The 18,324-nt window shown below is 41.4% G+C and overlaps 1 protein-coding gene across 35 annotated transcripts in view; it reads left to right on the top strand.

Moving 5' to 3' along the window:
- The window catches only part of LOC139760425 (aminopeptidase N-like), a 194,928-nt gene that overhangs the window by 145,943 nt on the left and 30,661 nt on the right, over positions 1 to 18,324 (top strand). For all 35 annotated transcript variants that reach the window (XM_071683657.1, XM_071683658.1, XM_071683656.1 and 32 more), the window contains one exon: positions 8,075 to 8,156. In XM_071683657.1, the coding sequence (XP_071539758.1) occupies positions 8,075 to 8,156 (82 nt within the window). The remainder of the gene's footprint in view (positions 1 to 8,074; positions 8,157 to 18,324) is intronic.

The following is an 18,324-nucleotide window of genomic DNA, read 5'->3' as shown; positions in this document are numbered from 1 at the left end:
TCTACACGATCATCAGTTATATGGTCACAACTTACACGTTCGTCAGTTATATGGTCACAACTTACACGATCATCAGTTATATGGTCACAATCTACACGATCATCAGTTATATGGTCACAACTTACACGATCATCAGTTATATGGTCACAATCTACACGATCATCAGTTATATGGTCACAATCTACACGATCATCAGTTATATGGTCACAACTTACATGATCATCAGTTATATGGTCACAACTTACACGGTCGTCAGTTATATGGTCACAACTTGCACGGTCGTCAGTTATATGGTCACAACTTACACGGTCGTCAGTTATATGGTCACAACTTACACGATCATCAGTTATATGGTCACAACTTACACGATCATCAGTTATATGGTCACATCTTGCACGGCCGTCAGTTATATGGTCACAACTTACATGATCATCAGTTATATGGTCACAATTTACACGATCATCAGTTATATGGTCACAACTTACACGGTCGTCAGTTATATGGTCACAACTTACACGATCATCAGTTATATGGTCACAACTTACACGGTCGTCAGTTATATGGTCAAAACTTACACGGTCGTCAGTTATATGGTTACAACTTACACGGTCGTCAGTTATATGGTCACAACTTACACGGTTGTCAGTTATATGGTCACAACTTACACGGTCGTCAGTTATATGGTTACAACTTACACGGTCGTCAGTTATATGGTCACAACTTACACGGTCGTCAGTTATATGGTCACAACTTACACGGTCGTCAGTTATATGGTCACAACTTACACGGTCGTCAGTTATATGGTCACAACTTACACGGTCGTCAGTTATATGGTCACAACTTACACGGTCGTCAGTTATATGGTCACAACTTACACGGTTGTCAGTTATATGGTCACAACTTACACGGTTGTCAGTTATATTCTCTCCATGTGCCCAAACCATTTCAAAACACCCTCTTCTGCTCTCTCAACCACACTCTTTTCATTACCACACATCTCTCTTACCCTTACATTACTTACTCGGTCAAACCACCTCACACCACATATTGTCCTCAAACATCTCATTTCCAACATATCCACCTTCCTATGCACAACCGTCTATATAGCTAATGCCTCACAACCATACAACATTGTTGGAACCACTATTCCTTCAAACATACACCATTTTTGCTTTCCGAGATAACGTTCTCGCCTTCCACACATTCTTCAGTGCTCCCAGAACCTTCACCCTTCCCACAACCTGTGACTCACTTCCGCTTCGATGGTTCCATCCGCTGCCAAACCCACTCCCAGATATCTGAAACACTTCACTTCCTCCAGTTTTTCTCCATTCATACTTACCTCCCAATTAACTTATCCCTCAACCCTACTGTACCTAATAACCTTGCTCTTATTCACATTTACTCTTAACTTTCTTCTTTCACACACTTTACCAAACTCAGTCACCAACTTCTGCAGTTTCTCACTCGAATCAGCCACCAGCGCTATATCATCAGCGAACAACAACTGACACTTCCCAAGTCCTCTCATCGACAGCAGACTGCATATTTGCTCCTCTCTCCAAAACTCTTGCATTCACCTCCCTAACAACCCCATCCATAAACAAATGAAACAACCATGGAGACATGGAGACATGGAGACTGAGAACCAATCACTTTCCTCCCTTCCTACCCGTACACTTTCCTTACATCTTGGATAAAAACTTTTCACTGCTTCTAGCAACGTACCTTCCACACCATATACTCTTAATTCCTTCCACAGAGCATCTCTATCACTCTATCATATGCTTTCTTCAGATCAATAAATGCTACATACAAATCCATTTGTTTTTCCAAGTATTTTTCGCATACATTCTTCAAAACAAACACCTGATCCACACATCCTCTACCACTTCTGAAACAATACTGCTCTTCCCCAATCTGATGCTCTGTACATGCCTTCACCCTCTCAATCAATACCCTCACATATAATTTACCAGGAATACTCAACAAACTTTTACCTCTGTAATTTGAGCACTCACCTTCATCCCCTTTACCTTTGTACAATGGCATTATGCATGGATTCCGCTAATCCTCAGGTACTTCACCATTAACCATACATACATTGAATATCTATACCAACCAGTCAACAACACAATCACCCCCTATTCTAATAAATTCCACAGCAATACCATCCAAACCCTCCACCTTGCCGGCTTTCACCTACCTCTTCTCTGTTTACCAAATCATTCTGCCTGACCCTCTCACTTCGCACACTACCTTGACAAAAACACCCTATATCTGCCACTCTATCATCAAACACATTCAAGAAACCTTCAAAATACTCACTCCATCTCCCTCTCGCTTCACCACTACTAGTTATTACCTCCGCATTTACCCCTTCACCGATGTTCCCATTTGTTCTCTTGTCTTACGCACTTTATTTACCTGTTTCCAAAACATCTTTTCATTCTCCCTAAAATCTAATGATACTCTCTCACTCCAACTCTTATTTGCCCTCTTTTTCACCTCTTGCACCTTTCTCTTGACTTCTTGCCTCTTTCTTTCATACATCTCCCACTCATTTGCACTATTTCCTTGCAAAAATCGTCTAAATGCCTCTCTCTTCTCCTTCAATAACAATCTTACTTTTTCATCCCACCACTCACTACCCTTTCTAATCTGCCCACCTCCCACCTTTCTCATGCCACAGGCATCTTTTGCGCAAACCATCACTGCTTCCCAAATTATATCCAATTCCTCCCTCACTTCCCTTATGTCATTTTCTCTCACATTTTCCATTCTGCACTCAATCTCTCCTCTTGCTTCCTTACACAAGTCTCCTTCCCAAGCTCACTTACTCTTACCACTCTCTTCACTCCAACATTCTCTCTTCTTTTCTGAAAACCTCTACAAATCTTCACCTTCCCCTCCACAAAATAATGATCAGACATCCCCCCAGTTGCACCTTTCAGCACATTAACATCCAAAAGTCTCTTTTTCGCACGCCTATCAATTAACACGTAATCCAATAACGCTCTCTGGCCATCTCTCCTACTTACATACGTATACTTATGTATATCTCTCTTTTTAAACCAGACATTCCCAATCACCAGTCCTTTTTCAGCACAGAAATCTACAAGCTCTTCACCATTTCCATTTACAACACTAAACACCCCATGTATACCAATTATTCCCACAACTGCCACACACTTCATCTTTGCATTTAAATCACCCATCACTATAACCCAGTCTTGTGCATAAAACCACTAACACACTCATTCAGCTGCTCCCAAAACACTTGCCTCTCATGATCTTTCTTCTCATGCCCAGGTGCATATGCACCAATAATCACCCATCTCTCTCCATCAACTTTCAGTTTTACCCATATCAATCTAGAGTTTACTTTCTTACACTCTATCACATATTCCCACAACTCCTGTTTCAGGAGTAGTGCTACTCCTTCCTTTGCTCTTGTCCTCTCACCAACACCTGACTTTACTCTCAAGACATTCCCAAACCACTTTCCCTTTACCTTTGAGCTTCGTTTCACCCAGAGCCAAAACATTCATGTCCCTCTCCTCAAACATACTACCTATCTCTCCTTTTTTCTCATCTTGGATACATCCACACACATTTAGACACCCCAGTCTGAGCCTTCGAGGAGGATGAGCACTCCCCACATGACTCCTTCTTCTGTTTCCCCTTTTAGAAAGTTAAGATACAAGGAGGGGAGGGTTTCTAACCTCCCGCTCCCGTCCCCTTTAGTCGCCCTCTATGACACGTGGGAAATGCGTGGGAAGTGCTCTTTCTCCCCTATCCCCGGGGATATATATATATATATATATATATATATATATATATATATATATATATATATATATATATATATATATATATATATATTTCTTTCATACTATTCGCCATTTCCCGCGTCAGCGAGGTAGCGTTAAGAACAAAGTAATATATATATATATATATATATATATATATATATATATATATATATATATATATATATATATATATATGTATATATATGGTTGAGAGAGCAGAAGAGGGTGTTTTGAAATGGTTTGGGCACATGGAGAGAATGAGTGAGAAAAGATTGACCAAGAGGATATATGTGTCGGAGGTGGAGGGAACGAGGAGAAGTGGGAGACCAAATTGGAGGTGGAAAGATGGAGTGATAAAGATTTTGTGTGATCGGGTCCTGAACATGCAGGAGGGTGAAAGGAGGGCAAGGAATAGAGTGAATTGGATCGATGTGGTATACCGGGGTTGACGTGCTGTCAGTGGATTGAATCAGGGCATGTGAAGCGTCTGGGGTAAACCATGGAAAGCTGTGTAGGTATGTATATTTGCGTGTGTGGACGTATGTATATACATGTGTATGGGGGTGGGTTGGGCCATTTCTTTCGTCTGTTTCCTTGCGCTACCTCGCAAACGCGGGAGACAGCGACAAAGCAAAAAAAAAAAAAAAAAAAAAATTATATATATATATATATATATATATATATATATATAAATTATATGGGAGGGTATTGATTGAGAGGGTGAAGGCATGTACAGAGCATCAGATTGGGGAAGAGCAGTGTGGTTTCAGAAGTGGTAGAGGATGTGTGGATCAGGTGTTTGCTTTGAAGAATGTATGTGAGAGATACTTAGAAAAGCAAATGGATTTGTATGTAGCATTTATGGATCTGGAGAAGGCATATGATAGAGTTGATAGAGATGCTCTGTGGAAGGTATTAAGAATATATGGTGTGGGAGGAAAGTTGTTGGAAGCAGTGAAGGGTTTTTATCGAGGATGTAGGGCATGTGTACGTGTAGGAAGAGAGGAAAGTGATTGGTTCTCAGTGAATGTAGGTTTGCGGCAGGGGTGTGTGATGTCTCCATGGTTGTTTAATTTGTTTATGGATGGGATTGTTAGGGAGGTAAATGCAAGAGTTTTGGAAAGAGGGGCAAGTATGAAGTCTGTTGGGGATGAGAGAGCTTCGGAAGGGAGTCAGTTGTTGTTCGCTGATGATACAGCGCTGGTGGCTGATTCATGTGAGAAACTGCAGAAGCTGGTGACTGAGTTTGGTAAAGTGTGTGGAAGAAGAAAGTTAAGAGTAAATGTGAATAAGAGCAAGGTTATTAGGTACAGTAGGGTTGAGGGTCAAGTCAATTGGGAGGTGAGTTTGAATGGAGAAAAACTGGAGGAAGTGAAGTGTTTTAGATATCTGGGAGTGGATCTGGCAGCAGATGGAACCATGGAAGCGGAAGTGGATCATAGGGTGGGGGAGGGGGCGAAAATTCTGGGGGCCTTGAAGAATGTGTGGAAGTCGAGAACATTATCTCGGAAAGCAAAAATGGGTATGTTTGAAGGAATAGTGGTTCCAACAATGTTGTATGGTTGTGAGGCGTGGGCTATGGATAGAGTTGTGCGCAGGAGGATGGATGTGCTGGAAATGAGATGTTTGAGGACAATGTGTGGTGTGAGGTGGTTTGATCGAGTGAGTAACGTAAGGGTAAGAGAGATGTGTGGAAATAAAAAGAGCGTGGTTGAGAGAGCAGAAGAGGGTGTTTTGAAGTGGTTTGGGCACATGGAGAGGATGAGTGAGGAAAGATTGACCAAGAGGATATATGTGTCGGAGGTGGAGGGAGCAAGGAGAAGAGGGAGACCAAATTGGAGTTGGAAAGATGGAGTGAAAAAGATTTTGTGTGATCGGGGCCTGAACATGCAGGAGGGTGAAAGGAGGGCAAGGAATAGAGTGAATTGGAGCGATGTGGTATACCGGGGTTGACGTGCTGTCAGTGGAGTGAATCAAGGCATGTGAAGCGACTGGGGTAAACCATGGAAAGCTGTGTAGGTATGTATATTTGCGTGTGTGGACGTATGTATATACATGTGTATGGGGGTGGGTTGGGCCATTTCTTTCGTCTGTTTCCTTGCGCTACCTCGCAAACGCGGGAGACAGCGACAAAGCAAAAAAAAAAAAAAAAAAAAAATATGTATATATATATATATATATCTATATATATATATATATATATATATATATATATATATATATATATATATATATATATATATATATATATATATATATATATATGTGTGTGTGTGTGTGTGTGTGTGTGTGTGTCAGAGGTGGAGGGAACGAGGAGAAGTGGGAGACCAAATTGGAGGTGGAATGATGGAGTGAAAAAGATTTTGAGTGATCGGGGCCTGAACATGCAGGAGGGTGAAAGGTGGGCAAGGAATAGAGTGAATTGGATCGATGTGGTATACCGGGGTCGACGTGCTGTCAATGGATTGAATCAGGGTATGTGAAGCGTCTGGGGTAAACCTTGGAAAGTTCTGTGGGGCTGGATGTGGAAAGGGAGCTGTGGTTTCGGGCATTATTACATGACAGCTAGAGACTGAGTGTGAACGAATGGGGTTTTTGTTGTCTTTTCCTAGCGCTACCTCGCACACATGAGGGGGGAGGGGGATGTTATTCCATGTGTGGTGAGGTGGCGAAGGGAATAAATAAAGGCAGATAGTATGAATTATGTACATGTGTATATATGTATATGTCTGTGTGTGTATATATATGTGTACATTGAGATGTATAGGTATGTATATTTGCGTGTGTGGACGTGTACGTATATACTTGTGTATGGGGGTGGGTTGGGCCATTTCTTTCATCTGTTTCCTTGCTCTACCTCGCAAACGCGGGAGACAACGACAAAGCAAAATAAAAAAAAATAAAAAAAAGGTTTGAATGGAGAAAAACTGAAGGAAGTGAAGTGCTTTAGATATCTGGGAGTGAATTTGGCAGCGGATGAAACCATGGAAGCAGAAGTGAGTCACAGGGTGGGGGAGGGGGTGAAAGTTCTGGGAGCGTTGAAAAATGTGTGGAAGGCGATAACATTATCTTGGAAAGCAAAAATGGGTATGTTTCAAGAACTAGTGGTTCCAACAATGTTATTTGGTTGCGAGGCGTGGGCTATAGATAGAGTTGTGCGGAGGAGTGTGGATGTGTTGAAAATGAGATGTTTGAGGACAATATGTGGTATTAGGTGGTTTGATCGAGTAAGTAAGGAAAGGGTACGAGAGATGTGTGGTAATAAAAAGAGTGTGGTTGAGAGAGCAGAAGAGGGAGTTTTGAAATGGTTTGGACCAAGAGGATTTATGTGTCAGAGATGAAGGGAACGAGAAGTGGGAGACTAAACTGGAGGTGGAAAGATGGAGTGGAAAAGATTTTGAGTGATCGGGGCCTGAACATGAAGGAGGGTGAAAGGCGTGCAAGGAATAGAGTGAACTGGAACGATGTTGGTATACCGGGGTCGACGTGCTGTCAGTGGATTGAACCAGGGCATGTGAAGCGTCTGGGGTAAACCATGGAAAGTTCTGTGGGGCCTGGATGTGGAAAGGGCGCTGTGGTTTCGGTGCATTATACATGACAACTAGAGACTGGATGTGAACGAATGTGGCCTTTGTTGTCTTTTCTTAGCGCTACCTCGCACGCATGCGGGGGGAGGGGGTTGTTATTTCATGTGTGGCGGGGTGGCGACGAGAATGAATAAAGGCAGCAAGTATGAATTATGTACATGTGTGTAGATGTTATATGCCTGAGTATGTATATGTTGTTCTCCACTCAGACTTACCTCCCAATTGACTCGCCCCTCAACCCTACTGTACCTAATAGCCTTGCTCTTATTCACATTTATTCTCAGCTTTCTTCTTTCACACACTTTACCAAACTCAGTCACCAGCTTCTGTAGTTTGTCACCAAAATCAGCCATCAGCGCCGTATCATCAGCGAACAACAACTGACTTACTTCCCAAGCTCTCTCATCCACAACAGACTGCATATTGAACCTCTCTCCAAAACTCTTGCATTCACCTCCCTATCAACCCCATCCATAAACAAATTAAACAACCATGGAGAGATCACACACCCCTGCCGCAAACCGATCTTCACTGAGAACCAATCACTTTCCTCTCTTCCTACTCGTACACATGCCCTACATCCTCTATAAAAACTTTTCACTGCTTCTAACAACTTGCAATGATAATAATAATAATAATGACAGTAATAATCTAGTTTGGTCTGCTTCACAGGTGCATCTATCATCAGGATGATGAGTAACTTCCTGACTGAAGCAACATTTAGAAAAGGTTTAACCAACTATCTGAGCAACCTGTGAGTTAGCTGTTCTTTGTACGTTACGTAGATCATCACAAGACCTTACGTAGGTACTGTATCACCAGACCTTACGTAGGTACTGTATCACCAGACCTTACGTAGGTACTGTATCATCAGACATTACGTAGGTACTGTATCATCAGACATTACGTAGGTACTGTATCACCAGACCATACGTAGATACTGTATCATCAGACATTACGTAGGTACTGTATCACCAGACTTTACGTAGGTACTGTATCACCAGACCTTACGTAGGTACTGTATCACCAGACATTACGTAGGTACTGTATCATCAGACATTACGTACGTACTGTATCACCAGACCATACGTAGGTACTGTATCACCAGACCTTACGTAGGTACTGTATCATCAGACATTACGTAGGTACTGTATCATCAGACATTACGTAGGTACTGTATCACCAGACCATACGTAGATACTGTATCATCAGACATTACGTAGGTACTGTATCATCAGACATTACGTAGGTACTGTATCACCAGACTTTACGTAGGTACTGTATCACCAGACCTTACGTAGGTACTGTATCATCAGACATTACGTAGGTACTGTATCATCAGACATTACGTAGGTACTGTATCACCAGACCTTACGTAGATACTGTATCACCAGACCTTACGTACGTACTGTATCACCAGACCTTACGTAGGTACTGTATCACCAGACCTTACGTAGATACTGTATCACCAGACCTTACGTACGTACTGTATCACCAGACCTTACGTAGGTACTGTATCACCAGACCTTACGTAGGTACTGTATCACCAGACCTTACGTAGGTACTGTATCACCAGACCTTACGTAGATACTGTATCACCAGACCTTACGTAGGTACTGTATCACCAGACCTTACGTAGGTACTGTATCACCAGACCTTACGTAGATACTGTATCACCAGACCTTACGTAGGTACTGTATCACCAGACCTTACGTAGGTACTGTATCACCAGACCTTACGTAGGTACTGTATCACCAGACCTTACGTAGGTACTGTATCACCAGACCTTACGTAGGTACTGTATCACCAGACCTTACGTAGGTACTGTATCACCAGACCTTACGTAGGTACTGTATCACCAGACCTTACGTACGTACTGTATCACCAGACCTTACGTAGGTACTGTATCACCAGACCTTACGTAGGTACTGTATCACCAGACCTTACGTAGATACTGTATCACCAGACCTTACGTAGGTACTGTATCACCAGACCTTACGTAGGTACTGTATCACCAGACCTTACGTAGGTACTGTATCACCAGACCTTACGTAGATACTGTATCACCAGACCTTACGTAGGTACTGTATCACCAGACCTTACGTAGGTACTGTATCACCAGACCTTACGTAGGTACTGTATCACCAGACCTTACGTAGGTACTGTATCACCAGACCTTACGTAGGTACTGTATCACCAGACCTTACGTAGGTACTGTATCACCAGACCTTACGTAGGTACTGTATCACCAGACCTTACGTAGGTACTGTATCACCAGACCTTACGTAGGTACTGTATCACCAGACCTTACGTAGGTACTGTATCACCAGACCTTACGTAGGTACTGTATCACCAGACCTTACGTAGTACTGTATCACCAGACCTTACGTAGGTACTGTATCACCAGACCTTACGTAGGTACTGTATCACCAGACCTTACGTAGGTACTGTATCACCAGACCTTACGTAGGTACTGTATCACCAGACCTTACGTAGGTACTGTATCACCAGACCTTACGTAGGTACTGTATCACCAGACCTTACGTAGGTACTGTATCACCAGACCTTACGTAGGTACTGTATCACCAGACCTTACGTAGGTACTGTATCACCAGACCTTACGTAGGTACTGTATCACCAGACCTTACGTAGGTACTGTATCACCAGACCTTACGTAGGTACTGTATCACCAGACCTTACGTAGGTACTGTATCACCAGACCTTACGTAGGTACTGTATCACCAGACCTTACGTAGGTACTGTATCACCAGACCTTACGTAGGTACTGTATCACCAGACCTTACGTAGGTACTGTATCACCAGACCTTACGTAGTACTGTATCACCAGACCTTACGTACGTACTGTATCACCAGACCTTACGTACGTACTGTATCACCAGACCTTACGTACGTACTGTATCATCAGACCTTACGTACGTACTGTATCACCAGACCTAACGTACGTACTGTATCATCAGACCTTACGTAGGTACTGTATCACCAGACCTTACGTACGTACTGTATCACTAGACCTTACGTACGTACTGTATCAGAAGACCTTACGTACGTACTGTATCATCAGACCTTACGTAGGTACTGTATCACCAGACCTTACGTACATACTGTATCACCAGACCTTACGTACCTACTGTATCATCAGACCTTACGTACGTACTGTATCACCAGACCTTACGTACGTACTGTATCACTAGACCTTACGTACGTACTGTATCACCAGACCTTACGTACGTACTGTACCACCAGACCTTACGTACGTACTGTATCACCAGACCTTATGTAGGTACTGTATCACCAGACCTTACGTACGTACTGTATCATCAGACCTTACGTACGTACTGTATCACCAGACCTTACATAGATACTGTATCACAAGACCTTATGTAGGTACTGTATCACCAGACCTTATGTAGGTACTGTATCACCAGACCTTACGTAGATACTGTATCACCAGACCTTACGTAGGTACTGTATCACCAGACCTTATGTAGGTACTGTATCACCAGACCTTACGTAGGTACTGTATCACCAGACCTTACGTAGGTACTGTATCACCAGACCTTACGTAGATACTGTATCACCAGACCTTACGTAGGTACTGTATCACCAGACCTTACGTAGATACTGTATCACCAGACCTTCCGTAGGTACTGTTTCACCACACCTTACGTAGGTACTGTATCACCAGACCTTACGTAGGTACTGTATCACCAAACCTACGTAGGTACTGTATCACCAGACCTTCCGTAGGTACTGTTTCACCACACCTTACGTACGTACTGTGTCACCTGATCCTTACGTACGTACTGTATCACCAGACCTTACGTAGGTACTGTATCACCAGACCTTCGTAGGTACTGTATCACTAGACCTTACATAGATACTGTATCACCAGACCTTATGTAGGTACTGTATCACCAGACCTTACGTAGGTACTGTATCACCAGACCTTACGTACGTACTGTATCACCAGACCTTACATAGGTACTGTATCACCAGACCTTACGTAGGTACTGCATCATCAGACCTTACGTACGTACTGTATCACCAGACCTTACGTAGGTAGTGTATCACCAGACCTTATGTAGGTACTGTATCACCAGACCTTACGTAGGTACTGTATCACCAGACCTTACGTAGGTACTGTATCACCAGACCTTACATAGATACTGTATCACCAGACCTTATGTAGGTACTGTATCACCAGACCTTACGTACGTACTGTATCACAAGACCTTACGTACGTACTGTATCACCAGACCTTACGTAGGTACTGCATCATCAGACATTACGTAGGTACTGTATCACCAGACCTTACGTAGGTAGTGTATCACCAGACCTTACGTACGTACTGTATCACCAGACCTTACGCAGGTAGCGTATCACCAGACCTTCCGTTGGTACTGTATCACCAGACCTTACATAGCTACTGTATCACCAGACTTTACGTAGGTACTGTATCACCAATCCTTACATAGCTACACTATCACCAGACTTTACGTAAGTACTGTATCACCAGACTTTACGTAAGTACTGTATCACCAGACCTTACGTAGGTACTGTATCACCAGACCTTACATAGCTACTGTATCACCAGACTTTACGTAGGTACTGTATCACCATTCCTTACATAGCTACACTATCACCGGACTTTACGTAAGTACTGTATCACCAGACTTTACGTAAGTACTGTATCACCAGACTTTACGTAAGTACTGTATCACCAGACCTTACATAGATAGTGTATCACCAGACTTTACGTAGGTACTGTATCACCAATCCTTACATAGCTACTGTATCACCAGACTTTACGTAAGTACTGTATCACCAGACTTTACGTAAGTACTGTATCACCAGACCTTACGTAGGTACTGTATAACCAGACCTTACGTACGTGGCGTATCACAAGACCTTACGTAGGTACTGTATAACCAGAACTTACGTAGGAACTGTATAAGCAGACTTTACGTAGGTATTGTATCACCAGACCTTACGTAGGTACTGTATCACCAGACGTTACGTTGGTACTGTATCACCAAACCTTACGTAGGTACTGTATCACCAGACCTTACGTAGGTACTGCATCATCAGACATTACGTAGGTACTGTATCACCAGACCTTACGTAGGTACTGTATCACCAAACCTTACGTAGGTACTGCATCATCAGACATTACGTAGGTACTGTATCACCAGACCTTACGTAGGTACTGTATCACCAGACATTACGTAGGTACTGCATCATCAGACATTACGTAGGTACTGTATCACCAGACATTACGTAGGTACTGTATCACCAGACCTTACGTAGGTACTGTATCACCAGACATTACGTAGGTACTGTATCACCAGACCTTACGTAGGTACTGTATCACCAGACATTACGTAGGTACTGTATCACCAGACCTTACGTAGATACTGCATCGCCAGACCTTACGTAGGTACTGTATCACCAGACCGTACGTTGCTACTGTATCACCAGACCTTACGTAGGTACTGTATCACCAGACCTTACATATGTAGTGTATCACCAGACCTTACGTAGGTTCTGTATTTCCAGATCTTACGTAGGTAGTGTATCACCAGACCTTACGTAGGTACTGTATCACCAGACCGTACGTTGCTACTGTATCATCAGACCTTACGTAGGTACTGTATCACCAGACCTTACATATGTAGTGTATCACCAGACCTTACGTAGGTACTGTATCACCAGACCTTACATATGTAGTGTATCACCAGACCTTACGTAGGTACTGTATCACCAGACCTTACGTAGGTAGTGTATCATCATACCTTACGTAGGTACTGTATCATCATACCTTACGTAGGTAGTGTATCATCATACCTTACGTAGGTAGTGTATCATCATACCTTACGTAGGTACTGTAGCACCATTATTTTCATATGCCACTTTAAAGTTGATGGAAAGTACTAAATTGTGTAAGTAGGTGGAGGGGGGGGGGGGCGGCGCGGGGGGGAAAAGAGAAATTTGTAAATTTTAGTTTGTTGCTGAAACACAAACATCATCTACATACGTAAACTAAACTACATCACAAGGTATGATATCCTCTAGTATCTATGTCAGTAACGATCGTTAACTATCATCATGGTTCAGAGTGTCAGTAATGATCGTTAACTATCATCATGGTTCAGGATGTCAGTAATGATCGTTAACTATCATCATGGTTCAGGGTGTCAGTAATGATCGTTAACTATCATCATGGTTCAGGGTGTCAGTAATGATCGTTAACTATCATCATGGTTCAGAGTGTCAGTAATGATCGTTAACTATCATCATGGTTCAGGGTGTCAGTAATGATCGTTAACTATCATCATGGTTCAGGATGTCAGTAATGATCGTTAACTATCATCATGGTTCAGGGTGTCAGTAATGATCGTTAACTATCATCATGGTTCAGAGTGTCAGTAATGATCGTTAACTATCATGGTTCAGAGTGTCAGTAATGATCGTTAACTATCATCATGGTTCAGAGTGTCAGTAATGATCGTTAACTATCATGGATCAGGGTGTCAGTAATGATCGTTAACTATCATGGTTCAGGGTGTCAGTAATGATCGTTAACTATCATCATGGTTCAGAGTGTCAGTAATGATCGTTAACTATCATCATGGTTCAGGGTGTCAGTAATGATCGTTAACTATCATCATGGTTCAGAGTGTCAGTAATGATCGTTAACTATCATCATGGTTCAGAGTGTCGAGTAATGATCGTTTAACTATCATCATGGTTCAGGGTGTCAGTAATGATCGTTAACTATCATCATGGTTCAGGGTGTCAGTAATGATCGTTAACTATCATCATGGTTCAGGGTGTCAGTAATGATCGTTAACTATCATCATGGTTCAGAGTGTCAGTAATGATCGTTAACTATCATCATGGTTCAGAGTGGTCAGTATGATCGTTAACTATCATCATGGTTCAGGATGTCAGTAACGATCGTTAACTATCATCATGGTTCAGAGTGTCAGTAATGATCGTTAACTATCATCATGGTTTCAGGTGTCAGTAATGATCGTTAACTATCACATGGTTCAGAGGTGTCAGTAATGATCGTTAACTATCATCATGGTTCAGGATGTCAGTAATGATCGTTAACTATCATCATGGTTCAGGGTGTCAGTAATGATCGTTAACTATCATCATGGTTCAGAGTGTCAGTAATGATCGTTAACTATCATCATGGTTCAGGGTGTCAGTAATGATCGTTAACTATCATCATGGTTCAGGGTGTCAGTAATGATCGTTAACTATCATCATGGTTCAGGATGTCAGTAATGATCGTTAACTATCATCATGGTTCAGGGTGTCAGTAATGATCGTTAACTATCATCATGGTTCAGGGTGTCAGTAATGATCGTTAACTATCATCATGGTTCAGAGTGTCAGTAATGATCGTTAACTATCATCATGGTTCAGGGTGTCAGTAATGATCGTTAACTATCATCATGGTTCAGAGTGTCAGTAATGATCGTTAACTATCATCATGGTTCAGGGTGTCAGTAATGATCGTTAACTATCATCATGGTTCAGGGTGTCAGTAATGATCGTTAACTATCATCATGGTTCAGGGTGTCAGTAATGATCGTTAACTATCATCATGGTTCAGGGTGTCAGTAATGATCGTTAACTATCATCATGGTTCAGGGTGTCAGTAATGATCGTTAACTATCATCATGGTTCAGGTGTCAGTAATGATCGTTAACTATCATCATGGTTCAGGGTGTCAGTAATGATCGTTAACTATCATCATGGTTCAGGGTGTCAGTAATGATCGTTAACTATCATCATGGTTCAGGGTGTCAGTAATGATCGTTAACTATCATCATGGTTCAGGATGTCAGTAATGATCGTTAACTATCATCATGGTTCAGAGTGTCAGTAATGATCGTTAACTATCATCATGGTTCAGGGTGTCAGTAATGATCGTTAACTATCATCATGGTTCAGGGTGTCAGTAATGATCGTTAACTATCATCATGGTTCAGAGTGTCAGTAATGATCGTTAACTATCATCATGGTTCAGAGTGTCAGTAATGATCGTTAACTATCATCATGGTTCAGAGGTGTCAGTAATGATCGTTAACTATCATCATGGTTCAGGGTGTCAGTAATGATCGTTAACTATCATCATGGTTCAGGGTGTCAGTAATGATCGTTAACTATCATCATGGTTCAGGGTGTCAGTAATGATCGTTAACTATCATCATGGTTCAGAGTGTCAGTAATGATCGTTAACTATCATCATGGTTCAGGGTGTCAGTAATGATCGTTAACTATCATCATGGTTCAGGGTGTCAGTAATGATCGTTAACTATCATCATGGTTCAGGATGTCAGTAATGATCGTTAACTATCATCATGGTTCAGGGTGTCAGTAATGATCGTTAACTATCATCATGGTTCAGGGTGTCAGTAATGATCGTTAACTATCATCATGGTTCAGAGTGTCAGTAATGATCGTTAACTATCATCATGGTTCAGAGTGTCAGTAATGATCGTTAACTATCATCATGGTTCAGAGTGTCAGTAATGATCGTTAACTATCATCATGGTTCAGAGGTGTCAGTAATGATCGTTAACTATCATCATGGTTCAGGGTGTCAGTAATGATCGTTAACTATCATCATGGTTCAGGGTGTCAGTAATGATCGTTAACTATCATCATGGTTCAGAGTGTCAGTAATGATCGTTAACTATCATCATGGTTCAGGGTGTCAGTAATGATCGTTAACTATCATCATGGTTCAGGGTGTCAGTAATGATCGTTAACTATCATCATGGTTCAGAGTGTCAGTAATGATCGTTAACTATCATCATGGTTCAGAGTGTCAGTAATGATCGTTAACTATCATCATGGTTCAGAGTGTCAGTAATGATCGTTAACTATCATCATGGTTCAGAGTGTCAGTAATGATCGTTAACTATCATCATGGTTCAGAGTGTCAGTAATGATCGTTAACTATCATCATGGTTCAGAGTGTCAGTAATGATCGTTAACTATCATCATGGTTCAGGGTGTCAGTAATGATCGTTAACTATCATCATGGTTCAGGGTGTCAGTAATGATCGTTAACTATCATCATGGTTCAGAGTGTCAGTAATGATCGTTAACTATCATCATGGTTCAGGGTGTCAGTAATGATCGTTAACTATCATCATGGTTCAGAGTGTCAGTAATGATCGTTAACTATCATCATGGTTCAGAGTGTCAGTAATGATCGTTAACTATCATCATGGTTCAGAGTGTCAGTAATGATCGTTAACTATCATCATGGTTCAGAGTGTCAGTAATGATCGTTAACTATCATCATGGTTCAGGGTGTCAGTAATGATCGTTAACTATCATCATGGTTCAGGGTGTCAGTAATGATCGTTAACTATCATCATGGTTCAGGGTGTCAGTAATGATCGTTAACTATCATCATGGTTCAGAGTGTCAGTAATGATCGTTAACTATCATCATGGTTCAGAGTGTCAGTAATGATCGTTAACTATCATCATGGTTCAGAGTGTCAGTAATGATCGTTAACTATCATCATGGTTCAGGTGTCAGTAATGATCGTTAACTATCATCATGGTTCAGGGTGTCAGTAATGATCGTTAACTATCATCATGGTTCAGAGTGTCAGTAATGATCGTTAACTATCATCATGGTTCAGGGTGTCAGTAATGATCGTTAACTATCATCATGGTTCAGAGTGTCAGTAATGATCGTTAACTATCATCATGGTTCAGAGTGTCAGTAATGATCGTTAACTATCATCATGGTTCAGGGTGTCAGTAATGATCGTTAACTATCATCATGGTTCAGGGTGTCAGTAATGATCGTTAACTATCATCATGGTTCAGAGTGTCAGTAATGATCGTTAACTATCATCATGGTTCAGGGTGTCAGTAATGATCGTTAACTATCATCATGGTTCAGGATGTCAGTAATGATCGTTAACTATCATCATGGTTCAGAGTGTCAGTAATGATCGTTAACTATCATCATGGTTCAGGGTGTCAGTAATGATCGTTAACTATCATCATGGTTCAGAGTGTCAGTAATGATCGTTAACTATCATCATGGTTCAGAGTGTCAGTAATGATCGTTAACTATCATCATGGTTCAGAGTGTCAGTAATGATCGTTAACTATCATCATGGTTCAGAGTGTCAGTAATGATCGTTAACTATCATCATGGTTCAGGGTGTCAGTAATGATCGTTAACTATCATCATGGTTCAGGGTGTCAGTAATGATCGTTAACTATCATCATGGTTCAGGGTGTCAGTAATGATCGTTAACTATCATCATGGTTCAGGGTGTCAGTAATGATCGTTAAAATATCATCATGGTTCAGGTTGTCAGTGAAATATCGTTAACTTTCATCAAGGTTGGGTGTCAGTATGATCGTTAACTATCATGGTTTCAGGGTGTCATTAATGATCGTTAACTATCTTCTTGGGTCAGGATGTCAGTAAACGATCGTTTAACTTTCATCATGGTTCCTGTGTGTCAGTAATTATCGTTAACTATCATTCATGGTTCAGGGTGTCAGTAATTGATCGTTAAACTTTCTTACATGGTCAGAGTGTCCGTATTTGATCGTTATCTATTCATATGGTTTTCAGTGTGTCAGTAATGATCGTTTACCTATCATCATGGTTTCAGGGGTGTCAGTAATGATCGTTAACTATCATCATGGTTCAGGGTGTCAGTAATGATCGTTAACTATCATCATAGTTCATGATCATACTTCATGATCACTTGATGGTTAATTTATGATTACTTAATGGTTACTTTATAATTACTTCATGGTTACTTTATGGATACTTCATATCTACTTCATGTTACTTCATGGTAATTTCATGTTACTTCCTGGTGACTTCATGATTAC

Source organism: Panulirus ornatus, chromosome 36 (assembly GCF_036320965.1).
Source record: "Panulirus ornatus isolate Po-2019 chromosome 36, ASM3632096v1, whole genome shotgun sequence".
Lineage (NCBI taxonomy): Eukaryota > Metazoa > Arthropoda > Malacostraca > Decapoda > Palinuridae > Panulirus > Panulirus ornatus.
Note: the sequence above shows the minus strand (reverse complement) of the source record. Positions and strands in the feature narration are given on the sequence as shown.